General features: G+C 40.8%; 1 protein-coding gene across 1 annotated transcript; it reads right to left on the reverse strand.

Moving 5' to 3' along the window:
• Positions 1 to 556: 556 nt before the first annotated feature.
• On the reverse strand, positions 557 to 13121 carry f3a (coagulation factor III, tissue factor a). The gene is made up of 6 exons (XM_029698208.1): positions 12787 to 13121; positions 12392 to 12500; positions 11569 to 11762; positions 11134 to 11318; positions 7086 to 7260; positions 557 to 1033 (listed from the first exon to the last, which is right to left on the reverse strand). The coding sequence occupies exons 1-6, from the start codon at positions 12845 to 12847 to the stop codon at positions 888 to 890; spliced, it is 870 nt and encodes a 289-aa protein (XP_029554068.1). The 5' UTR covers positions 12848 to 13121; the 3' UTR covers positions 557 to 887.
• Positions 13122 to 26436: the final 13315 nt, after the last annotated feature.

Below are 26436 nucleotides of genomic sequence, written 5' to 3' on the forward strand. Positions count from 1 at the left end.
GAAACTGTTGAGCGTGAGAAACCCAGCAGCATTGCAGTTATTGACGCACTCAAACCGGTGCACAGGGCAACTACTAACATACCCCGTTTAAAGGCACTTACAGTAAACCTTTTGTCTTGCCCATTCACCCTCTGAATAGCACACATACACAATCCATGTCTCAACTGTCTCAAGGTTTAAAAAATATTATTTAACTTGTCTCCTCCCCTTCATCTACACTGATTGAAGTGGATTTAACAGGTGACATGAATAAGGGATCATAGCTTTCACCTGGAAAGTCTATATTATGGAAAGAGCAGCTGTTCCTAATGTTTTGTACACTCAGTGTAAATATATATTAAATATCTATAAGGCAAAACTTACGCAAAATAATTTAGTTTCAACATATAGGCTACTGTATCCCCTAAATGTTTCAAATAACCTAAAATACAAAGATAACTTTCAGAATGGCTACACATAATAAATTAAGCATCGTAATAAAAAATGATATATGATCCTACTAATCTTAATTTCCCATATGATTTAGTATTCAGCAGTCTCCCAAAATAAAGTTATATTTTACCAAAGATTACATCAAGTTAAAAACTATATAAAACACAATAAAATAAGAGTTGGTAGTGTTTCTAAAAGCTAATATTCACAGCAGTAGAAGTACCAGTCACAAAATCAAAAAGAAGGATATTTGCAGCATTGTATGGAAACAAAATATACACTACAGTACGTGTACCATATTCACTGGGCAGTTTCACAGAAACAAAATGGTGAACTCCAGTGTTTGACAGTGGAATGTTGAACTGGGGCTGCCCCTGCAGACTCCCTTTCAAAGTGTAAATCCAGTTAAGTTGTACCTTGTATTCCCAAGCGTGTGTCAATGATGCACTCCCTTTTTACACACTTCTTAGTGGCACTCCCTCTTTTCCACTTCTGTTGGCATTCCTTCTGCGTCTGCAGCACACCACTGTGACTCCGATAGCCACTACTATGATTATAATGATAAGTAGGATGAACGTAGCGATCACACCGATCCCATACTCTGGAGAGGAAATAGGGTTGCGAACCATTATTGGGCTAGACGGTGATTCACATGCACACACAAACACACACACACAGGGACTTTTCCAGTGTTGCATTCCACATTCAGTCTAAACATTAGTAATTCATTTGCTTATTTTATCCTTCGCATTCCCATCCCGATTGGCCCACTAGGAGATATGATCAGCACCTATAACCCTCTTCTCATCATGAATGATTCTACATTTATAATACTAGGACTTGGCATTAGCTGAGTGGCTAAGGATTTGATATCCTCAGTACCACAGATGCATATCTGAACTCCCTTAAAAATATAATGGCCAACATGAATTATCGAGTTGCAGAATATATTAAAACAGGGCCAAATTCCTTTAATGAACACATCTTGTCAAAAAGATCAAGGCTGACCCATGAGCCAGAAATGTACTTTAATTATATAGAATTATATATATATTTTTATGTAACCTTTATTTAACTAGGCAAGTCAGTTAAGAACAAATTCTTATTTACAATGACGGCCTACACCGGCCAAACCCGGACGACGCTGGGCCAATTATTTGCCGCCCTATGGGACTCCCAATCACGGCCGGTTGTGATACAGCCTGGAATCGAACCAGGGTGTCTGTAGTGACGCGGTAGGACCTGAGATGCAGTGCCTTCGACTGCTGCGCCACTCGGGAGAATAAAAGACACCAACCCTGCTACAGTAAACCTCAGTAGTACTACTTATCACAATAATATATACGTACAGTGGCTTGTGAAAGTATTCACCCCCCATGGCATTTTTCCTACTTTGTTGCCTTACAACCTGGAATTAAAATACATTTTTGGGGGATTTGTATCATTTGATTTACACAACATGCCTACCACTTTGAAGATGCAAAATATTTTTGTGAAACAAACAAGAATTTGACAAAAAAACAGAACTTGAGCGTGCATAACTATTCATCCCCCCCCCCCCAAAGTCAATACTTTGTAGAGCCACCGTTTGCAGCAATTACAGCTGCAAGTCTCTTGGGGTATGTCTCTATAAGCTTCGCATATCTAGCCACTGGGATTTTCGCCCATTCTTCAAAGCAAAACTGCTCCAGCTCCTTCAAGTTGGATAGGTTCTGCTTGTGTACAGCAATCTTTAAGTCATGCCACAGATTCTCAATTGGATTGAGGTCTGGGCTTTGACTAGGCCATTCCAAGACATTTCAATGTTTCCCCTTAAACCACTCGAATGTTGCTTTAGCAGTATGCTTAGGGTCATTGTCCTGCTGGAAGGTGAACCTCCATCCCAGTCTCAAATCTCTGGAAGACTGAAACAGGTTTCCCTCAAGAATTTCCCTGTATTTAGCACCATCCATCATTCCTTCAATTCTGACCAGTTTCCCAGTCCCTGCCGATGAAAAACATCCCCGCAGCATGATGCTGCCACCACCATGCTTCACTGTAGGGATGGTGTTCTCGGGGTGATGAGAGGTGTTGGGTTTGTACCAGACATAGCGTTTTCCTTGATGGCCAAAAAGCTCAATTTTAGTCTCATCTGACCAGAGTACCGTCTTCCATATGTTTGGGGAGTCTCCCACATGCATTTTGGCGAACACCAAGCAAGTTTGCTTATTTTTTTCTGGCCACTCTTCCGTAAAGCCCAGCTCTGTGGAGTGTATGACTTAAAGTGGTCCTATGGACAGATACTCCTATCTCCGCTGTGGATCTTTGCAGCTCCTTCAGGGTTATCTTTGGTCTCTTTAATGCCTCTCTGATTAATGCCCTCCTTGCCTCGTCCGTGAGTTTTGGTGGGGGGCCCTTTCTTGGCAGGTTTGTTGTGGTGCCATATTCTTTCCATTTTTTTAAATAATGGATTTAATGGTGCTCCGTGGGATATTCAAAGCCTCACCAATTAAAAAAACAAGTATTATTTACCTCAAATCTGAAATCCACAACAGAAGCTAGCCAGAAGTTAGCCAGTTCACTAGCTAACGTTAGAATTCAGCTAACCACGGTTGGCGGTCATCAGCTATCCCTTAGCTCGAAAAGCTATCGCCAGTTTTGTACAACGCGACTCAGACCATCTGCGGCCAGCTAATCGTTAGCTGTCTTATCGGCTGCTATCTGAATAGGTCTATCGGCCAATTTTCTTGGGCCACTATAACTATAACTATTTTGCCAATTGGATTGGTCCCATCTACCACACGGAACCCCACTAATCTACCGACGGAAACGCACGAGGGTGGCTAAAAACAGACCATCTTCTGCCAACTTGCTACCCATGGACCGGCTAGCTGTCTGAATCACCGTGACCGCAACCGACCTCACTACTCACTGGACCATTTTGATCACTTGGCTAAGCATGCCTCTCCTTTATGTCAATATGCCTTGTCCATTGCTGTTCTGGTTAGTGTTTATTGGCTTATTTCACTGTAGAGCCTCTAGCCCTGCTCATTATACCTTATCCAACCTCTCAGTTCCACCACCCACACATGCGATGACATCATCTGGTTTCAATGATGTTTCTAGAGACAATATCTCTCTCATCATCACTCAATGCCTAGGTTTACTTCCACTGTATTCACATCCTTTGTCTGTACATTATACCTTGAAGCTATTTTATCGCCCCCAGAAACCTGCTCCTTTTACTCTCTGTTCCGGACGTCCTAGACGACCAATTCTCATAGATTTTAGCCGTACCCTTATCCTACTCCTCCTCTGTTCCTCTGGCGATGTAAAGGTGAATCCAGGCCCTGCAGTGCCTAGCTCCACTCCTATTCCCCAGGCGCTCTCTTTTGATGACTTCTGTAACCATAATAACCTTGGTTTCATGCATGTTGACATTAGAAGCCTCCTCCCTAAGTTTGTTTTATTCACTGCTTTAGCACACTCTGCCAACCCGGATGTCCTAGCCGTGTCTGAATCCTGGCTTAGGAAGACCACCAAAAACTCTGAAATCTCCATCCCTAACTACAACATTTTCAGACAAGATAGAACGGCCAAAGGGGGCGGTGTTGCAATCTACTGCAGAGAAAGCCTGCATATTTCTGTCCTACTATCTAGGTCTGTACCCAAACAATTTGAACTTCTACTTTTAAAAATCCACCTCTTTAAAAACAAGTCTCTCACCGTTGCCGCCTGCTATAGACCACCCTCTGCCCCCAGCTGTGCTCTGGATACCATATGTGAACTGATTGCCCCCATCTATCTTTAGAGCTTGTGCTGCTAGGTGACCTAAACTGGGACATGCTTAACACCCCAGCCATCCTACAATCTAAGCTTGATGCCCTCAATTTCACACAAATTATCAATGAACCTACCAGGTACCACCCCAAAGCCGTAAACACGGGCACCCTCATAGATATCATCCTAACCAACTTGCCCTCTAAATACACCTCTGCTGTTTTCAACCAAGATCTCAGCGATCACTGCCTCATTGACTGCATCCGTAATGGGTCAGCGGTCAAACGACCTCTACTCATCACTGTCAAACGCTCCCTGAAACACTTCAGCGAGCAGGCCTTTCTAATCGACCTGGCCCGGGTATCCTGGAAGGATATTGACCTCATCCCTTCAGTAGAGGATGCCTGGTTATTTTTTTTAAATGCTATCCTCACCATCTTAAATAAGCATGCCCCATTCAAGAAATTTAGAACCAGGAACAGATATAGCCCTTGGTTCTCTCCAGACCTGACTGCCCTTAACCAACACAAAAACATCCTGTGGCGTTCTGCATTAGCATCGAACAGCCCCCGTGATATGCAACTTTTCAGGGAAGTTAGAAACCAATATACACAGGCATTTAGAAAAGCCAAGGCTAGCTTTTTCAAGCAGAAATTTGCTTCCTGCAACACAAACTCAAAAAAGTTCTGGGACACTGTAAAGTCCTTGGAGAATAAGAGCACCTCCTCCCAGCTGCCCACTGCACTGAGGATAGGAAACTCTGTCACCACTGATAAATCCACTATAATTGAGAATTTCAATAAGCATTTTTCTACGGCTGGCCATGCTTTCCACCTGGCTACCCCTACCCCGGTCAACAGCACTGCACCCCCCACAGCAACTCGCCCAAGCCTTCCTCATTTCACCTTCTCCCAAATCCAGTCAGCTGATGCTCTGAAAGACCTGCAAAATCTGGACCCCTTCAAATCAGCCGGGCTAGACAATCTGGACCCTTTCTTTCTATAATTATCTGCCTAAATTGTTGCAACCCCTATTACTAGCCTGTTCAACCTCTTTTTTGTGTCGTCTGAGATTCCCAAAGATTGGAAAGCAGCAGCGGTCATCCCCCTCTTCAAAGGGGGGGACACCCTTGACCCAAACTGTTACAGACCTATATCTATCCTACCCTGCCTTTCTAAAGTCTTCGAAAGCCAAGTCAACAAACAGATTACAGACCATTTCGAATCCCACCGCACCTTCTCTGCTATGCAATCTGGTTTCAGAGCTGGTCATGGGTGCGCCTCAGCCACGCTCAAGGTCCTAAACGATATCTTAACCGCCATCAATAAGAAACAATACTGTGCAGCCGTATTCATTGACCTGGCCAAGGCTTTCGACTCTGTCAATCACCACATCCTCATCGGCAGACTCAACAGCCTTGGTTTCTCAAATGATTGCCTTGTCTGGTTCACCAACTACTTCTCTGATAGAGTTCATTGTGTCAAATCGGAGGGCATGTTGTCTGGGCCTCTGGCAGTCTCTATGGGGGTGCCACAGGGTTCAATTCTTGGGCCGACTCTTTTCTCTGTATACATCAATGATGTCGCTCTTGTTGCTGGTGAGTCTCTGATGCACTTCTACGCAGACGACACCATTCTGTATACTTCTGGCCCTTCTTTGGACACTGTGTTAACTACCCTCCAGACGAGCTTCAATGCCATACAACTCTCCTTCCGTGGCCTCCAACTGCTCTTAAATACAAGTAAAACTAAATACATGCTCTTCAACCGATCACTGCCTGCACCTGCCCGCCCGTCCAGCATCACTACTCTGGACGGTTCTGACTTAGAATATGTGGACAACTACAAATACCTAGGTGTCTGGTTAGACTGTAAACTCTCCTTCCAGACTGACATCAAACATCTCCAATCCAAAGTTAAATCTAGAATTGGCTTCCTATTTCGCAACAAAGCATCTTTCACTCATGGTGCCAAACATACCCTCGTAAAACTGATCATCCTACCGATCCTCGACTTCAGCGATGTCATTTACAAAATAGCCTCCAATACCCTACTCAATAAATTGGATGCAGTCTATCACAGTGCCATCCATTTTGTCACCAAAGCTCCATATACTACCCACCACTGCGACCTGCTCTCGTTGGCTGGCCCTCGCTTCATACTCATCGCCAAACCCACTGGCTCCAGGTCATCTACAAGACCCTGCTAGGTAAAGTTCCCCCTTATCTCAGCTCGCTGGTCACCATAGCAGCACCCACCTGTAGCACGCGCTCTGGCAGGTATATCTCTCTGGTCACTTGCTATATTGTATTTACTTCGCCACCATGGCCTTTTTTGCCTTTACCTTCCTTATCTCACCTCATTTGCTCACTTTGTATATAGACTTATTTTTCTACTATATTATCGACTGTATGTTTGTTTTACTCCATGTGTTGTTGTATGTGTCAAACTGCTTGCTTTATCTTGGCCAGGTCGCAATTGTAAATGAGAACTTGTTCTCAACTTGCCTACCTGGTTAAATAAAGGTGAAATAAAATAAATAAATAAATAAATTTAGGGGCTTCATAGCAAAGGGGTGAATACATATGCACGCAACACTTTTCCATTTATTTATTTTTTGAATTATTTGAAACAAGTAATTTTTTTTTTCATTTCACTTCACCAATTTTTATTATTTTGTGTATGTCCATTACATTAAATACAAATAAAACCCCATTTAAATTACAGGTTGTAATGCAACAAAATAGGAAAAATGCCAAGGGGGCTAAATACTTTTGCAAGGCACTGTATACCACTTAGCAGATGCTTTAATCCAAAGCCACTAGCAGTACAGTGTTGTGTATGTGATCCCTGTGGGACTTGAACCCACAACCTTGGCATTGTTAGTATCCTTACCTTCAAAGACGGACTTATCGTCGCCCGGTGAGCACTGTCTTTGACTGAGCTCTCCCAGCTGTTTGTCTGTCCTGCGGGAGGGGATGTAGGCCTGCACGTTGAAGCAGTAACTCACCCCAGGATCTACATCGCTCCTGTCTAACTCTATCTCACTGCTTGCAGAGATCTTTGTTTTCTAGAGGGAGAATTACATAAAGAAGAGCTTGTATTATGTCATAAAACTATCAAATATTCATTACACATTCATAAAAATATTTGGTTGAGATGTTGATCAATGACATTCAAACGTATATTCACCCACTCAAAAAGACAGCCAAAAGTTAGTTGAATTTCTAATGTGTTATCACTATGCTTTCAACCATCTAAAAGCACAACCAAATTCCAATAGAAAAACAATGTCTGATTTTTGGTTTAATTGTCACCCAAAAGTCTATCACAACGCTTTCAACCATTTAAAAGCACAGCAAAGTTCAAACGGGAATACAATATCAAATATTTTGTTTATTTATACAACAGATGAATGTGTTATCACTTTGCTTGGTCAGAACCAAATGACCTGGATTGCAGTTGAGATTACATTAAAAGTACATGGTGCAATTAATCAATGCCATTTGATTCTGCGCAGATTATTACAGTAAATGTGAAGATCTCCACAGACCTACGATGACCTATGCATGCCATCTTCAACATGCATGCTTTATATGATTACATAAGACATGTATAGTTACGGTAGCATCAAAATGTGACCATGGATGTGTTACTCATTTTACGGTTGAATGTTACATTAGTTTGTAAGAGAACCCTTAACTTTGGGCTATTTACTGTATTACAAAAGTCATGTTAAATTGTGTTTGGTTGACAATGCAACCATATATTAACATTTAAAGTCTCTACTGCTTGGATATTTCCATCTGAGCCACTGGCTAAATCCCATAAACTTATATTTTCGATTGAGTTGGAGATGTGAATCCAACATATCATTTGTTAACTTGTCCACAAGCTAATAAGCTAGTTATTGTATTATTTCAAAAGTAATATTGAATTGTGTTTTGTTGTCATCTCAAACCAAAATCTAAGTAAAAAAAATTGACTAAATCAAATCAAACTTTAAATGCACTTTAAATAAAGTTAGATTTTATTTAGTCTTATTCTTTAACTTAAATGTTTGGTTGAGATGGAGATGTGAATCCAACATATCAATTACTCATTTGTATACAAACTGGAATTAAAGCCAGACGGAACTATCCTAGCAGATGTAACATCTTCAAATGTTGATATTTGGTTGCGTTGACAACCAAACACAATGCAATATGTAAAGGCTAAACGCCGAAGTTCTATACATTACCTTGGAAATAATGGACGACTCAGCGGGACAAGGCGAAGCCAAGTCCCTTTGCGGAGTTCATTTTTCCAAGGTAATGTACAGAACAGAGGTATTTATCAAATCAAATTTCAAATCAAATGTATTTATATAGCCCTACTTACATCATCTGATATATCAAAGTGCTGTACAGAAACCCAGCCTAAAACCCCAAACAGCAAGCAATGCAGGTGTAGAAGCACGGGGGATAGGAAAAACTCCCTAGAAAGGCCAAAACTTAGGAAGAAACCTAGAGAGGAACCAGGCTATGAGGGGTGGCCAGTCCTCTTCTGTCTGTGCCGGGTGGAGATTATAACAGAACATGGCCAAGATGTTCAAATGGGCCAAGATGTTCAAATGTATCCTGCTTATACCACAGTTGCTAAAGAAAATAATACCAAAGCACACATTTACCGATAGTAGAAAAAAAACTAACTTTACATTTTCATTTTTATAAGAGATACTTTCTCATCTTTTGGTTGCTAGAGACGCGACCCAGTTGTTCGTTCGATTAGTTTTATATTTATGGACACGATCCAGTTGTTCGTTCTATATGTTCCGTTGCCTTGCTCTCTAGCAAAGTTGTTGTCCCTTGCTTTCTAGCTAGCCAACTAGCAACAGCTAACACAGTCACGATCTCTGTAGCCAGAATACAGCAAAGTAGGACACTCGACACTGTTCATTATGAGGAGATCGCATTGCACATCAAACACTAGGCTAGAAGCTAGCTAAATAGTTTGTTGCTAGCAAACCTGCCAATATGACCAAATTCAAAAATACCAGTTTCTGAAAACAGCTGGTCTAACTAGAAACATGTTGGAGGATTTGACAGCGTAACGCCACTTGCATCATGACTGCAACAGTCGGGACCAGAGAAATGAATGTTCATCACTCACCACGTTAGGTCATCAGACGTTCCAAAAAAACATGTCTATGCAAAAACAAATAAATGCTAGCTAGCTACGTTTTTCCTCGTTGGATCTGCGTTTTCAATGTATCCAATTTCGGTTTGTGTGGTTGTTGGTTTAGCTTTTCTGTAAAGTTGTAGCAAGTACGGTCTGCATGTGTAGGTGCATATTGCATCATGATTACAAGGTGTCCCAATATCTTTTCCAATTTTCCCGATATCCTTTCCAACTGTCCTGTTATCTGGTTTTAATGTCCATTCTCGAATGCCCTTCTAGCCAATCAGAAACAACTATTCAACAATGCTGTGATATAACACAAAATATCATTCCATTTCTAAATCAACCACAGCTTGAAACTCTAGGCCAATTGTATTGTCTATTTTAGTTGAATTCTGGGTTGAATCGAAACAATAGCTGTTGAGGATGCTATATACAAATGCTATGTAGGCCTAAATAACGTCATTGAATATATATTAATGATAAAGTATGGTCACATTTCATTTGCTCTGTTAAACTTACGCTTTGGAATGACATATACAGCAACAGTGAACCTATTTTGTTTTTAAGTGGAGATTTTTCAACAATCTGCCACGCCCTGACCTTAGAGTCTGTTTTATTCTTTATTTGGTTAGGTCAGGGTGTGACTTGGGTGGGCAAATCTATGTTTATATTTCTTTGTTGATCTAGTATGGCTCCCAATCAGAGGCAGCTGTTTATCGTTGTCTCTGATTGGGGATCATACTTAGGCAGCCCATTTTCCCAGATTGTGGGATGTTTTTTGTTTTTTTTGCATTGTGCTGTCTAGCCCTGCAGAACGTTACGTTCGGTTTTGTTGGTGTTCATCTAATAAAGAAAGATGTATGCTTACCACGCTGCACCTTGGTCTAATTATTCCCTCAACGAGCGTGACACAATCATTCTCACAATTGCACATTGGTTATAATCAGTGACAAATATCATAGCTTGGCAGGGCTGGGCTTGGTTAAAACCCTGGATAGGAGATGAAAGGGTAGATAAATTCTCCAGTAGGAGGTGCTGCCAAGCTTAGTTATTTTTTTCTGATAGTGGATATTACATTGAAGATCTGGCATTGTTTTAAAGGTACAAATTCAACATATTTCATACAAGGTTAGTCTATGTTGAAAATTGGTTACCATGATGACATAATCCTGTGGTTGAAATTTCACCCTTAAAACAACACTTTTTTCCAAATACTATTTTTTTCCCACCTAGATTCCATGTCACAATATGTTGACAAATTACACTGAAACAACGTTGATTTAACCTCTTTCTGTTCTGACCGATTCAGTGGGAGGGAGAGATTTCCCATGCAATATAATCAGAAGTGAGCTTTGCAAAACTTATATCATCCACTGTGTAACCGATGTGAAATGGCTAGTTAGTTAGCGGTGGTGCGCGCTAATAGCGTTTCAATCGGTGACGTCACTCGCTCTGAGACTTGAAGTAGGGTTTCCCCTTGCGTTGCAAGGGCCGCGGCTTTTGTGGCGCGATGGGTAATGATGCTTCGTGGGTGTCAGTTGTTGATGCGTGCAAGGGTCCCTGGTTCGAGCCCAGGTTGGGGCGAAGAGAGGGATGGAGCCTACACTGTTACAACTGCATTTCATTTAATTATATTCCTTGACTTGCTCCTTTAAGGAGCTTACACGATTGACAAATGTCCTCTATCTCACTTGGTGCGGCCTCAGGCTCGAGTTCTTTGAGGAACTGTAAATATCTAGTGTAGGGCTGCCATTTTTATTACCCTCCCCTTTGAGCTTACCTTGCCCGTGCTTGTTGCTTTCCCAAAGGTGACTTTGTACTGCAGTTCATCAGCGAAGACATCCCGGATGGTTCTCTGTTGGTTCTGCTCGTTGAACAGGGCTGTGAGAGGGTCTTCTACATACAGGGTGATCTTCCTCTTGTCTTTGCTCACCTCGATCTTGAATTCAGGTCTGCCTATAAGAGCTGGAAGGGAAATAACACGAGAGACTGACATGCTTGCTTGTCACAATTGGAGCCACTTCGCATGTGGAAAATGTAGTTTGCACTGGTATGGCAGCGCAACCAAAGGTTTCTATAAGAATGGGGTGCTTGTCTGGGTAAATGTGGAAAATGTGCATTGATATGACTGTAGACAGGTGGTAGTGTATTCGTAGGGACAAAATAGTATAAATGGTATGACATGTAGTGTAGGTCGCTGCGATGCAATACTTACTATCTTCGTAGGGGGTGAACCTCTCCGAGCTTGTGTGGGGGAACTCTGTGCGGTCAGAGTTCACACCACGTAGAGGTTCTGAGAGGACATCAGCGGAGTATATGGCCTTCAGGTCCACCAGAGAGTTGGACAGGTCACACTCTGTCTCCATAGTCCTAATACAGTGTTGGTTCTTCTTTCTGTTCTGACCGATTCTGAAATAAAGGAGATATTTATGATACATTCACAGCATCGTTCTGATACTGTTAGCGTTCCTCTCTCTGTTCTGGCCAATACTGAAATAGACGTAATGGTAGGTTTCAGTCAAAGGATTATCATTATCTTCAAACATTATTTTTTTTGCATTTAGGTCATTCATTGGGTCTGGATTGGAATCTTAGTTCAACAATAAGAAAAGTACCACATTCTATTTTAATCTTTGACTTGCATTATAATATTTATCTCATTGCACCACATATCACACAAATTGTACTTAAATAAATCCAACATTTTGTATTCCTTATTTTTTTTCTTGAACTATTCACCAGGTTAAGATGCTTCAATTCCTGAAAAACCTTTTAGCGGATCTAAAGTGTAGTCTGATCACATCAATCCTCACATTTTTCCTGCTCTCCAACACATCCCCCTGACTCTTCAAGGTCAGAGACCGAGTCGGGGAATAGGTTAGTGCATACTTACCATGATAATGTTATATAGGCACTGTCTTTTTAATATTTAATGGAGACATAGGCTAGTGTGTGTGTCTCTCTCTGTGTGTGTGTGTTGTTCCGTCTTCCTGCAAATGCAAAAACCAGTAATATCAGTATGTACATGCTTTACTTACACAGAATATTCAACGGTGTATGAATAGTTTGAAGGTTTAGGATCCCACATAAGCAGTGTTTTGAAGTTGATAGACAACCAAGAAACGTTCTGTGCCTTGGGATAGTCCCCTAGAAAAAGAGCAAGATCAGTTAACTACATGTATTGTTAGACATTGACAATGAGTGAAACTTAAAATAATTAGGTACAGTGTGCCTTTTCATGAGAGGGTCACAGGGTGCATTGCCTGTACTGTAAACCAGGCTGGTTCCAAGAAATTGCCAACGAATAATTTGGACGTAATGTATTTTAAATGCAGCATCAGCCTCATTTGATTAATCCATATACTATCGTTCTAGTGTACAGCGTTTAGGATTGTAGGCTATATTTTAATTGTTCATGATGTTTCTGACTCACCTGAAACACAGTTTGTAAAAAAGAATGCAGAACACAATGTGGTAAAAATTACCCTTTCCATTTTCAACACTGTATATTCCAACAGGTCAGTGTAAAAACAGTAATCCCGTCGAGGTAGAGTTAGGTGAATGCGGAATTTAGATGCACATAGCAGCGGTGGTCTCAAAAGTAATACAACTCTCTCTTTGTTTAAAGAAAAATCCCTTTGAACAGGCGCGCGTCACGGATAAATAAATGCTGGCGAGATTAGAATGGTGTGGTCGGCGACGATTCACCTCTGATAATTCAGTCTTCTTGTCTCAGCCAGCTATATCTGTCAAACGTAGTGTCTAGCGATATAAAGACGCGTGTGTCGACCAAATAAGGATTGTCCGGTTTGTGGTTTCTTGCCTGATGGGATGGGCTTATGAGAGTTTTGTGTAATGCAACTTGCTGAACTTTATGTGATGAGAAAATGATCGTAGCCTGTATTTCAAACAGCAGCTGCTGTGTCGCTCCACCAATGTTCAGTCCAAAAAGTATCGACACTGAAACTGCAACAATTTCAAAAAATGTACTGTGTTACAGTTCATACAAGGACATCTGTAAATTGAAATGAATTCATGGATTTCACATGACTGGAAAAGCTGATATGCATCTGTTGGTCACATATACCTTATGAAAAAGATAAGGGGCATGGATCAGAAATCCAGTCAGTATCTGGTGTCACCACCATTTGCTTCATGCGGCATAGAGTTGATCAGGCTGTTAAATATTGTCCCACTCTTCTTCAATGGCTGTGCAAAGTTGCTGGATATTGGCGGGAACTGGAACCTGCTGTCATACACATCGATCCAGAGCATCCCAAACATGCGCAATGGGTGGCATGTATGGTGAGTATGCAGGCCATGGAAGAACTGGGATATTTTCAGCTTCCAGGAATTGTGTACAGATCCTTGCAACATGGGGCAGTGCATTATCATGTTGAAACATGAGGTTATGGTGGCGGATGAATGTCTCGACAATGGGCCTCAGGATCTTGTCACCGTATCTCTGTGCATTCAAATAGCCATCTATAAAATACAATTGTGTTCGTTGTCTGTAGCTTATGCCTGCCCATACCATAACCCCACCTCCACAATGGGCCACTCTGTTCACAACTTTAACATCAGCAAACCTCTCTGCGGTTGAGGCCAGTTGGACGTACTGCGAAATTGGAGGTGGCTTATGGTAGAGAAATTAACATTAAATGATCTGGCAACAGCTCTGGTGGACATTTGAGGGAGCATGCAATTGCATGCTCCCTCAAAACTTGAGACATCTGTGGGATTGTGTTGTATGACTAAACTGCACATTTTAGAGTGGCCTTTTATTGTCCCCAACACAAGGTGCACCTGTGTAATGATCATGCTGTTTAATCAGCTTCTTAATCAGCTTCTGTTTAATCAGCTTCTTGGAGAAACGCTCACTAACAGGGATGTAAACACATTTTTGAGAAATAAGCTTTTTTTTCAGCTCATGAAACATGGGACCAACACTTTATATGTTGCGTTTATATTTATGTTCAGTGTAATATAATAATAGCCTACGGTATAAACTGTGGAGATCACATTTATGACAATGTCATCATGCATTTTTTCTGGAATGGAAAATCAGTCTATTCACAACTGCTGTCCAGGAGTTTCCCCCGTGGGATAAATTGTAGTGATTATCAGTGATTTCAGGTTTGTAGGGTAACATTGGGTAACTAGCCACCCCTAAGAACAATGGCCAATTGCTGACAAAGCAAAGTTTGATATAAATTTGGTATGTGGATGATGGTCATGCTTAGGCAAACAAACTATGAAGGGGAATAAGTGGCTACAGTATACAAATGCTTTGTTATTTGTTGTTTTAAGAAAAGGGGTGTTTTACCCAAGTACTGGGGTAACTGGTTTTGCTGGGGAGGAGGGCGGATTATTTTGTGTGTCTCGCCTAGGGCGGCAGAACGGCCAGGACTGGGCCTGAGCACACTTGTTCCAGAGAGATTAATTTACCTGTTGGTGGAGGCAGAGTCAAGGTGAGGCCATGGGGTAAGAGGGGAAGCCAGGGGTATCCTTCAAACGGCATGGCATGATGCCCACCTCAGGTATTCAACAAGAGGACATCTAAAGGGTGTTGTCATTAAAAAATGTTGAGCAATATTATTAGTAAAATATATTGAAGGGGGCGTCTGCATACTAAGACAAAGCCATGACAATGCCATATGAGTCACCTCATTGAGTGTTCAGACAGGCATCTTATTTTTAGTTGTTCTTTAATGGAGTCAGTCATGCTTTCAATGGCTTCATGTCAAATTAAATGTCAAGTTCAAAAGCTTTATTGTCCATTAGGGTAAAGTGTCTAATCTTAAAAAAACTGCCCGTTCAAGAGGATATATCGGCTGTGCAGCTTAGAAAATACATAATACTGTCTTCTGAGGGACTACCTTTCAGTGATTTTGTCCCTGTGGTATGCAGTGGAATAAAGCACTTAAGTAAAAATACTTTAAAGTACTACTTAAGTCGTTTTTTGGGGTATCTGTACTTTACTATTTATATTTTTGACAAATTTTACTTTTACTTCACTACATTCCTAAAGAAAATTATGCACTTTTTACTCCTTACATTTTCCCTGGCACCCAAAAGTACTGCCTCTGATCTGACGGACACATGCTTAATTTGTAAATGATCTATGAGTGTTGGAGTGTGCCCCTGTCTATCCGTAATTAAAAACAACAAGAAAATGGTGCTGTATGGTTTGCTTAATTAATCTAAGGAATTTGAAATGATTTATACTTTTACTTCTACTTTTGATACTTATGTATATTTTAGCAATTACATTTACTTTTGATAATTATATTTATATGTTTATTTAAAACCAAATACTTTTAGACTTTTACTCAAGTAGTATGATACTTTTATTTGAGTCATTTTCTATTAAGGTATCTTAACTTTTATTCAAGTATGAAAATAGGGTACCTTTTTCACCACTGGTGGTATGTACAACTCACTCTCAGCCAGGAACACTTTTACCACTGCATGATGTCATGCTGAATTAAAGTGTGTTAACTCTTGGGCTGTCTTATTCCCCTCTAACCAGGGGCAGTGGCAGTGGGACACAGACGAGGAAACACGTAGAGCGGGATTGCTCTCTTTCACATATCAAGGCCAAACCTCATATGACTCAGTATTACAGACCTCTCAATGGTAGCAATACGATGAAGAAATTCATTTATACACTAATAATTACTTTCAGAGTACTTTTAGAGTACATGTTCTAGTATTGAAAATACAGATTTATTTCTTGGAGGCATGAAAATACGATCTATAAAATATATTGTCAGACGGTCCACAACAAAGGAGAAATTAAATGTCATACAAACTTTCCCCACATAAGCACATGTTGTGTATAACATGTCTGAGTTTTTATGGATTGCCATGACAACAACTTTGGTTGCATACATTTTACTAATGGTGTGATCATCTTTGGTAGGGCTACTAGAGAAAGAATGACTCCTATCTTCTTTAGTTTTTAGCTACCAGTGTGGTAGAATACCAATGTGGTTGGCTCACTGGCAGTGGCATTCATTCACTCCAGAACCGCTGCCAGGGGAGGCTTTCCTCCAATAAGCTTATGCTAATCAGGGTCTGGATGGTGCCTCACACAATCGCCTGTGGCTTTGAATGTAAAAACACTTACTGGAGAGTCTGAATGCCATTACAGGAGCAGCAAAATGCCTTCCATTGAACGAGGCACAGAAAGCAGGCCAGGGACAGGCAGACCGGGCTCATTAGAAGATTATGTGTGACCACTGTTACTAGACTACTGACTATAGTCTAGCTATGACTAATGATACAAATCTGAATGCCTTTAGAAAGGAAAGACCGAGAGAAAAGAAAAGTGTTCGCACGGTTTCCATATCCAATACAGTTAGGAGTTGCTGATTGACAGAGAGGACAGGTTGGAATGAAAAGCACCCACATTCTCTGGACTTGTGTCTCACAGGGGAATATTACGTTTTATTTTCTTTAGAAAAAAGTTGAATACACTTAAAATACACTATCTCTTATTCCCAGGCTAACCCTACAAAGCCTCAGGGAATTAAAAGCATGATGACAAAATGGAAGAATATTTCTGAGGAAATTATAATTTACAAAGCATCACTAAAACAGCTGATTCCACATTTATGCTGTGTGATTCACTCAACATTTTTTAAAATAATAATACCAAATACATACATGTTCACATGTTCTGTTTATTTATGTGGTTATAAGTCATTGAATAATACCAAACTAGCATCACTCAAACAGCCAAATCTAAGGCTAACAGTGCTGTCTGACTCTCTCAATTCATTCATTATCAGCAATATAAAGGACAAGTCCCACTTCAGACACCAGCCAGCACAGTAAGCATAGCCATTCATAATACATTACTGCTGGATGCTGATCTACTGTTTTCCTTTATGGACAATTAGGCTGAAGAATGCAGGTGGAAATGACATCATAGGCCTCCTCTGAACTCCATTGTCTAAATATTTACCAGTCACGTCCATTGGGAAATGAGAAGAAATTATATTGAAAGTCTGACTGCGAGCATGGCTTGTTTCTATGAAACTACTTCATTTCATGATCTTCCCCTCTCACAGTTTGCCAATAGTACACTCATAGAATGAGTAACATGAATTAGACTCAGTCAGCTCAATGAGGTAGCTACTGATGAGTAAGTGAAGAGACATGGTCCACATTTAGAACGGTCGGCTATCCCAAAATTCTATTCAGCTTGTTGTATTCATTTATTTACATCCTTTCATTCCAAGTTGGAGGGAAAACATATGGCGGATTGGGAGTGAGTCAGTAAACGTGGTGAACAACTTGCAGACTTAGAGGTTTAGTTGACTGATTAATTGTCAAAGGAGAATCTCTGCCATATAGGGGAATTGAACAACTTAATATTGTCTTTCAGTACAAGCAACTGTTCTTGTCATGGTGATGGCTGAGTCATTTTCTAAATGTCACGTTTGGGACATATGTTCAGAGAAAAGTTGTGAGCCGCATGAAGAGAAAACGTATTTCCAGATGTCTCTGGAATTCCATTCATTGAACCTTAGTTAAATATATGAGGGATGATAAGGGATGATAAATTGAAAAGCATAAAATTAGATTCAGTTCAAGGGGAAGTTCCATGATGTGTTTTTACAGGAATTTGATCTTTTCTAGTGTTATTCTTCTCAGCAACACTTACAATTTTAATAAGTAAACCACCCCGTTCACGAAAATGGTTCACTCCTACAGACAGTGAGTCACGTGGCCGTGGCTCGCTAAAGCAGGCAGACAGGTATTGAGGTATTCAGTTACTGTTCGATTGAACGTTTGAATAGGCAAAACGAGTGACCTAAGCGACTTTGAGTGTGGTATGATAGTTAGTGCAAGGCGTGCCGGGTCCAGTATCTCAGAAACGGAAGGCCTCCTGGGCTTTTCAGGCAAGAACGTGTCTAGGGTTTACCGAAAATGCACACAAAAAAACATCCAGTCAGAGGCAGTCCTGTGGGTGAAAATAGCTCGTTGATGAGAGGTTGAAGGAGAATGGCAAGAATCTAGCAAGTTAACAGGCGGGCCACAAACAATCAAATAACGGCATATTACAACAGTGGTGTGCAGAACTGCATCTTGGAACGCACAACTCGTCGGTCCTTGTTACAGATAGGCTATTGATGGGCTATTGCAGCAGACGACCACACCAGGTTCCACTCCTATCAGCTGAAAACAAGAAGAAGCGGTTCCAGTGGGCACGTGATTGCCAACACTGGACAATTGAGGAGTGGAAAAACATCCCCTGGTCTGACAAATCCCGGTTCCTGTTGCATCATGCTGATGGCAGAGTCAGGATTTGGCGTAAGCAGCATGAGTCCATGGCCTCATCTTTCCTGGGATCAACGTTACAGGCTCGTTGCGGTGTAATGGTGTGGGGAATTTTTACCTGGCACATGTTAGGTCCCTTGATACTAATTGAGCAATGTTTCCATGCCCCAAAGTATTTAGGCTGTTTTGGATGCAAAGGGTGGTCTGACCCGGTACTAGATGGGTGTACCTAATAAACTAGCCACTGAGTGTACATCTCACTTTACGAAATTTCACTACTTTCTGGAAAACTGGCATGCCTTGAAATGAGTTCATATGCCAAATTACCAAGTAGTTGTTTAGTTTGGCTTATACTCTGTACAGTGCCTTGCAAAAGTATTCACCCCCCTTGGCGTTTTTCCTATTTTGTTGCATTACAACCTGTAATTTAAATAGATTTCTATTTGGATTTCATGTAATGGACAAAAGTGGTGCATGCCTATGTATTCACCCCCTTTGCTATGAAGCCTCTAAATAAGATCTGGTGCAACAAATTACCTTCAGAAGTGACATAATTAGTTAAACACAGTCCACCTGTGTGCAATGTAAGTGTCACATGATCTGTCACATGATCTCAGTATATATACACCTGTTCTGAAAGGCCCCAGAGTCTGCAACACCAGTAAGCAAGGGGCACCACCAAGCAAGCGGCACTATGAAGACAAAGGAACTCTCCAAACAGGTCAGGGACAAAGTTGTGGAGAAGTACAGATCAGGGTTGGGCAATAAAAAAATATCCGAAACTTTGAATATCCCACGGAGCACCATTAAATCCATTATTAAAAAATGGAAAGAATATGGCACGACAACAAATCTGCCAAGAGAGGACCCCCAACAAAACCCACGGACGAGGCAAGGAGGGCATTAGAGGCAACAAAGAGACCAAAGATAACCCTGAAGGAGCTGCGAAGATCCACAGCGGAGATTGGAGTATCTGTCCATAGGACCAGTATCTGTCCATAGGACCACTTTAAGCCGTACACTCCACAGAGTGTACGGCTTAGAGCTGGGCTTTAAGGAAGAGTGGCCAGAAAAAAATAAGCAAACATGCTTGGTGTTTGCCAAAATGCATGTGGGAGACCCCAAACATATGGAAGAAGGTACTCTGGTCAGATGAGACTAAAATTGAGCTTTTTGGCCATCAAGGAAAACACTATGTCTGGCACAAACCCAACACCCCGAGAACACCATCCCTATAGTGAAGCATGGTGGTGGCAGCATCATGCTGTGGGGATGTTTTTCATCTCCAGGGGCAGGGAAACTGGTCAGAACTGAAGGAATAATGGATGGTGCTAAATACAGGGAAATTCTTGAGGGAAACCTGTTTCAGTCTTCCAGAGATTTGAGACTGGGACAGAGGTTCACCTTCCTGCAGGACAATGACACTAAGCATACTGCTAAAGCAACATCGAGTGGTTTAAGGGAAAACATTGAAATGTCTTGGAATGGCCTAGTCAAAGCCCAGACCTCAATCCAATTGAGAATCTGTGGCATGACTTAAAGATTGCTGTACACAAGCGGAACCCATCCAACTTGAAGGAGCTGGAGCAGTTTTGCCTTGAAGAATGGGCAAAAATCCCAGGGGCTAGATGTGCGAAGCTTATAGAGACATACCCCAAGAGACTTGCAGCTGTAATTGCTGCAAACGGTGGCTCTACAAAGTATTGACTTTGGGGGGGTGAATAGTTATGCACGCTCAAGTTTTCTGTTTTTTGTCTTAATTCTTGTTTTTTTCACAATAAAACATATTTTGCATCTTCAAAGTGGTAGGCATGTTGTGTAAATCAAATGATACAAACCCACAAAAAAATATATTTTAATTCCAGGTTGTAAGGCAACAAAATAGGAAAAAAATGCAATGGGGGGTGAATACTTTGCAAGCCACTGTAGCTGCTTGCTGGGATTCACTTGTATCTTGAGAAGGCTCCATCCATGAGAAAATTGTGTGCTGATTTCAGCATTCTCATTAGCAATTTACCCAACTATATTTTGCTTTCCTTCTACCCTGGTAAAGCGCCATCCTAACAAGGCGGTTATAACCTTCCCTGGTAGCTGCCAAAACAATTGTTGCTCTTCTTCTGCACCCTCAACTTTAACCATGCTTGATCCAAATCTGAATTTATATCAAGGACTAAGCAGGCTTATAGGGACCTTTGCATTCGGAATGAATGAAAACCACACTAGATAGAAGATGGACCTCTCTCTTTCTCTATAAATATAACTTTCATTTTGTGACACAACTAGGGGGTTCTCCCTCTGCTAAATGTGTTTGGTCTTTAAATCCGACCCTCACATTCCATGTTTTTCTTTGGTGTCCAAGGAAATCCTACATTTCCTCCTTTTCTTTTGGGATGTCTTCAGCACTGATGACCCGGTAGGTTGGGCAGGGTATTAACAGAGATGCATCCTGTTTTTCTACCGTGTTTGTGTTGTAGTATTTATCTAGAGCCTTCAGGTCTTTTGCACAGTGAGCTGTGGAAGTATACAAGACTGTTTACTTTAGTACACCATAATGATTGGATGGCATAGTCATTATTTCAGTGGATTGTGTATTTAATGCAATGCAATGTCACGCAAACTATATCCTGTTACAGAACAGTACATCAGTAGTTATGTAACAAGATGAGTTTGCTTGATTCACTGTGGGACTAGGAGGCCAATGAGACGAGTTTGAACCTGTTTGAATCAACACAAAAAAGTCCCAGACAGAATTAAGATGAAGACATAGGCCTAGACTGAGCAATCCCAATAGTATTGTGTGGGTTTCAAAACTACTGTTAATTGTGAAATTCGATGTACAGATTTGACTTGGTCAAGAAGACGTTTGATGTAACCACCACAGGAGGTTGGTGGAACATTAATTGGGGAGGATGGGCTCATGGTAATGACTGGTGCGGAATAGGAGGAATGGTATCAAATACATCAAACACATGGTTTCCAGGTGTTTGATGCCAATCCATTAGCTCCGTTCCAGACATTATTAGGAGCCGTTCTCCCATCTGCAACCTCCACTGGTAGCCACCTACGGCATACCGTACACCTCCCTATATATTAATAAAAATTCCAGGAAAAATGACCAAACTGAATGAAATGGTGAAGAGTTCAAGTCTTAGAGTTAATTATTCTATGTTTCACATACAGCGGCTTCAGAAAGTATGCATACCCCTTGACTTATTCCACATTTGGTTGTGTTACAGCCTGAATACAAAATGGATCAACAAAAAAAATTCGCACCCAACTACACACAACACCCCATAATGAGAAAGTGAAAATGGGTTTTTAGAAATGTTTCCAAATGTATTGAAAAATAAAATACAGAAATAACTAATTTACCTAAGTACCCATGAGTCAACACGTTACAGTGGAGGCTCCTCGAAGGAGGAAGGGGAGGACCATTCTCCTCAGTGAATTCATTTTTTTTTTAAATGGTGAAACAAAAAAAAAGTTTTCCTTTTTAGATACTAAATATATTCACATCACCAAATAATTGATTAAAACACATTGTATTGCAATGAAGGTCTAAAGTAGCATCAACAGCCCTCTCTGGGGTAGTACCACAGTGTAGCTGGAGGACAGCTAGTTTCCATCCTCCTCTGGGTACATTGACTTCAATACAAAACCTAGGAGGCTCATGGTTCTCATCCCCTTCCATAGACTTACACAGCAATCTTGAAGCATGAACTGACATGTTGTACACCCAATCAAACGATCAGAGAATGAATCTAGTACTGAAAGCATAACCTACAGCTAGCTAGCACTACAGTGCATAAAATGTGGTGAGTAGTTGACTCAAAGCGAGAGAAAAACAATAGTTGAATAGTTTTGAGCAAATTAATTTCTTAAAAAATGAAGGAGAAACGAGAGAGAGAGACAGATAGCTATATTTTGTAGAATTTTCTTCACTTTCACTTACTTAGCTAGAGAATGCAGCTAGCTAGTTTAGCCTACTCAAACACCCGGCTCAAACAGAGAGGGATGCGATGTTAGCTAGCAGGCTATGGCTTTCCAACACTGGACCTCTTCCAAGTCAAGGTAAGCTTTTGGTTTTATTCATTTATTGACACTGGTGCTCGCCGGTTTAACTGCTAAACTGCTTGCTGACTACACTGTACTGCATGATTGTAGCAGAATTACTAACATGTTAGTTCTAGTAGCCATGTTGACTATGACGTTAGGTAATATGGTGACAATGATGTAGGCTGTGTGTAGCGGTTAGCTATGGTATGAAGGTTTGGTTTGGAAAGGTTTTTTCACCTGGTCACAGACAGCTGTTGTGTTGTGCACTGAAGTCCACAAGAGTGCGTAGATGCGAAAAGGAATTATACAATGAGCAAAGTGATAATGCTGTTTGATTGCGACTGCTATGAAAGTGAACTGTGTTTGCGGGTGATCAGGGGTGTATTCATTCTGCCGGTTCTGTTGAAAAACATTTCTTACACGGAAGCAAACGGAACGAAACCGGTATAAACTTACCTGAATTTGTCCAATAGAAGCTCTCATTTGCAACTGTGGGACTAATGATGACACCGTAGATCAGCTAGACACAGGCAAGAGTGTGCAAGGCGGTATTAATTGTGTCACTGTCTGCCACCTGATTACTCCAATTTTCTCTCGACCTGTGCACTTACATGGTAAACTTTCATTCGTAGGCTAGGTTGTAGCAACCTCATATGTTTAGGAAACATTTTAATATCATGTAGTAGCCTAAACTTATCGATGCTACATTGAGCTGGGTGAATGGAATATGAATGACAGTCATCCAATATGCTGTAATAGAAACAAGGCCATGCTCATTAAAAATGAATGGTCCTCCCTTACCTTAAACGGCACCGACCGCCACTGATGTTAGACTCACCTTTGGCAGCGTTTACAGCTGTGAGTCTTTCTGGGTAAGTCTCTAAGAGCTTTTCTCACCTGCATTGTGCATTCAATGTCGTCTTGTTCGGCAACTCCAGTGGTACTCAGTGATGTGTTGTGTGGGATTTGCCCCAAATATAACTCTTTGTATTCAGGACATGAAGTTAATTTATTTGCCACATTTTTTGCAGTTTTACTTTAGTGCCTTATTGCAAACAGGATGCATGTTTTAAACTTGGTAACTGTTTTAAAGTCACCGTTGCCCTCATGGTGAAGTCCCTGAGTGGTTTCCTTCCTCTCTGGCAACTGAGTTAGGAAGGATGCCTGTATCTTTGTAGTGACTGGGTGTATTGATACACCATCCAAAGTGTAATTAATAACTTCACCATGCTCAAAGGGATATTCAATGTCTGCTTTAAAAAGTAATAATCTACCAATTGGTACCCTTCTTTGCAAGGCATTAGAAAACCTCCCTGGTCTTTGTGGCTGAATCTGTGTTTGAAATTCACTTCTTGACTGAGGGATGTTACAGATAATTGTGTGTGGGGTATAGAGATGAGGTAGTCATTCAAAAATCATGTTAAAAACTATTATTGCACACAGAGTGAGTCCATGCAGGTTAATATCTGACTTGTTAAGCAAATGTTGATACCTGAACTTATTTAGGCTTGCCATAACAAAGGGGTTGAATACTTATTGACTCAAGACATTTCAGCTTTTCATTTTGCATTAATTTGAATTAAAAAAATCTAAAAGCAGAATTCCACTTTGACATGATGGGGTATTGTGTGTAGGCCAGTGACAGAAAATCTAAATTCAAGCCATTTTAAATTCAGGCTGTTACACAATAAAATGTGGAAAAAGTCAAGGGGTGTAAATACTTTCGGAAGGCACTGTATCTATCATATTAAGTATGACACTGTAAGTTGATTTTCCACATTTATATTTATTAATGATCAACCACAAAACGTTCAGAGTTAAGTGAACAAGCAAGTTAAACACGCAACAAAAAAACAAACAAACACTTTCAATGATTACACTAAACACCCACAGATTTGCATGCAGTACATTCCTATTCCTAAGTATCACAATTACCCTCTTGATCAGGATCCTCTGAGCTCTGATGTGAGCAGGGCCAGAGTTGGCATGTTTGTTTGGTGGTTTGTAGAGTCAATAAGAGGTCACAAAGGACTCAATTGACATGATTCGTTTATCATCAAGCCAGCACAGGTGACTGATAACATTTAGTTTACATTCCTACCCTGCCAGATGTTTTTTATTTAAGGGACCGGGTATACTGCCACACTTTAAAGGAAGCCGTTCAGGGGTTGAATAGGGGCACAGTACTGCAGATTAGGAGATATGCAAGGCTTTTGTTTAGGGGACAACATTATAAGGCCTTAGCCAGAGGAGAGGAATTTGTTGTTTCGTAGAGACACTGCTCTGAAGGTTTTGTATAGTCATGGGGAATTAGAGATGAACAAAAGGTAGCTCAGTTCACAGGAGTGGCAAATGATTTAATGCCAAAGATAAAGTTCTTCTTTCACGCACAGCTCAATTTGTCACTATTTCTATCATAAACATCATTCATCATCATTCTGTGGTTTCCTTCTAACCTTCAGATTCTGGGTGACTACTGCAATGCGGGTTGTATTCGATGGAATTGAACCTTATATCCCATCCCGTAAACTAGGGTGGAAACATATCGGATGATTAAATGTTTGGCTGGGAAAAGTGCTTTGTTTTTCTAAAGGACAAAAATCTCACTAGTCTAGGTAAAGAATAAATCAGATAGTGTCAAATGGTTAATTGTAATTTCACGTCTGTTTCTCAGGAACACGCTGTTCCATCTCCCATAAATGTCTCCATGAATTACACTGTATACAGTAGTTACAAGTTCCACGCTGACTGTGAAACTCAAATGACAATATTGTTGAAACCTGGTTTTCAGATTTACAGTTGAAGTCGGTGTACTTACACTTAGGTTGGAGTCATTAAAACTTGTTTTTCAACCACTCCACAAAGTTTTGGCAAGTTGGTTAGGACATCTACTTTGTGCATGACACAAGTAATTTTTCCATCAATTGTTTACAGACAGATTATTTCACTTATAATTCACTGTATCACAATTCCAGTGGGTCAGAAGTGTACATACACTAAGTTGACTTTGCCTTTAAACAGTTTGGAAAAATAAAAAAAATGTCACGGCTTTAGAAGCTTCTGATAGGCTAATTGACATCATTTGAGTCAATTGGAGGTGTACCTGTGGATGTATTTCAAGGCCTAACTTCAAACTCAGTGCCTCTTTGCTTGACATCATGGGAAAATAAAACAAAATCAGCCAAGATCTCAGATTTGTTTTTATTGTAGACCTCCACAAGTCTGGTTCATCCTTGGGAGCAATTTCCAAATGCCTGAAAGTACCACGTTCATCTGTACAAACAATAGTACGCAAGTACAAACATCATCGGACCACGCAGCTGTCATACCGCTCAGGAAGGAGACACGTTCTGTCTCCTACAGTGAGGGAAAAAAGTATTTGATCCCCTGCTGATTTTCTACGTTTGCCCACTGACAAAGAAATGATCAGTCTAGAATTTTAATGGTAGGTTTATTTGAACAGTGAGAGACAGAATAACAACAAAAAAATCCAGAAAAACGCATGTCAAAAATGTTACAAAATGATTTGCATTTTAATGAGGGAAATAAGTATTTGACCCCTCTGCAAAACTTGACTTAGTACTTGGTGGCAAAACCCTTGTTGGCAATCACAGAGGTCAGACATTTCTTGTAGTTGGTCACCAGGTTTGCACACATCTCAGGAGGGATTTTGTCCCACTCCTCTTTCTTCTCCAAGTCATTAAGGTTTCGAGGCTGACGTTTGGCAACTCGAACC

The sequence above is a fragment of the Salmo trutta genome, chromosome 2, assembly GCF_901001165.1.
Source record: "Salmo trutta chromosome 2, fSalTru1.1, whole genome shotgun sequence".
NCBI classification, from domain to species: domain Eukaryota; kingdom Metazoa; phylum Chordata; class Actinopteri; order Salmoniformes; family Salmonidae; genus Salmo; species Salmo trutta.

What these genes read in the sequence shown, in the direction of transcription:
- f3a (XM_029698208.1), bottom strand. Translation starts at nt 12,847, where the DNA reads ATGGAAAGGGTAATTTTTACCACATTGTGTTCTGCATTCTTTTTTACA. An exon ending in TACACCGTTGAATATTCTGT is followed by an intron (nt 11,763 to 12,391) that starts GTAAGTAAAGCA and finishes CCTTTATTTCAG; the next exon opens with AATCGGTCAGAACAGAAAGA. An exon ending in CGATAAGTCCGTCTTTGAAG is followed by an intron (nt 1,034 to 7,085) that starts GTAAGGATACTA and finishes TTTCCTCTCCAG; the next exon opens with AGTATGGGATCGGTGTGATC.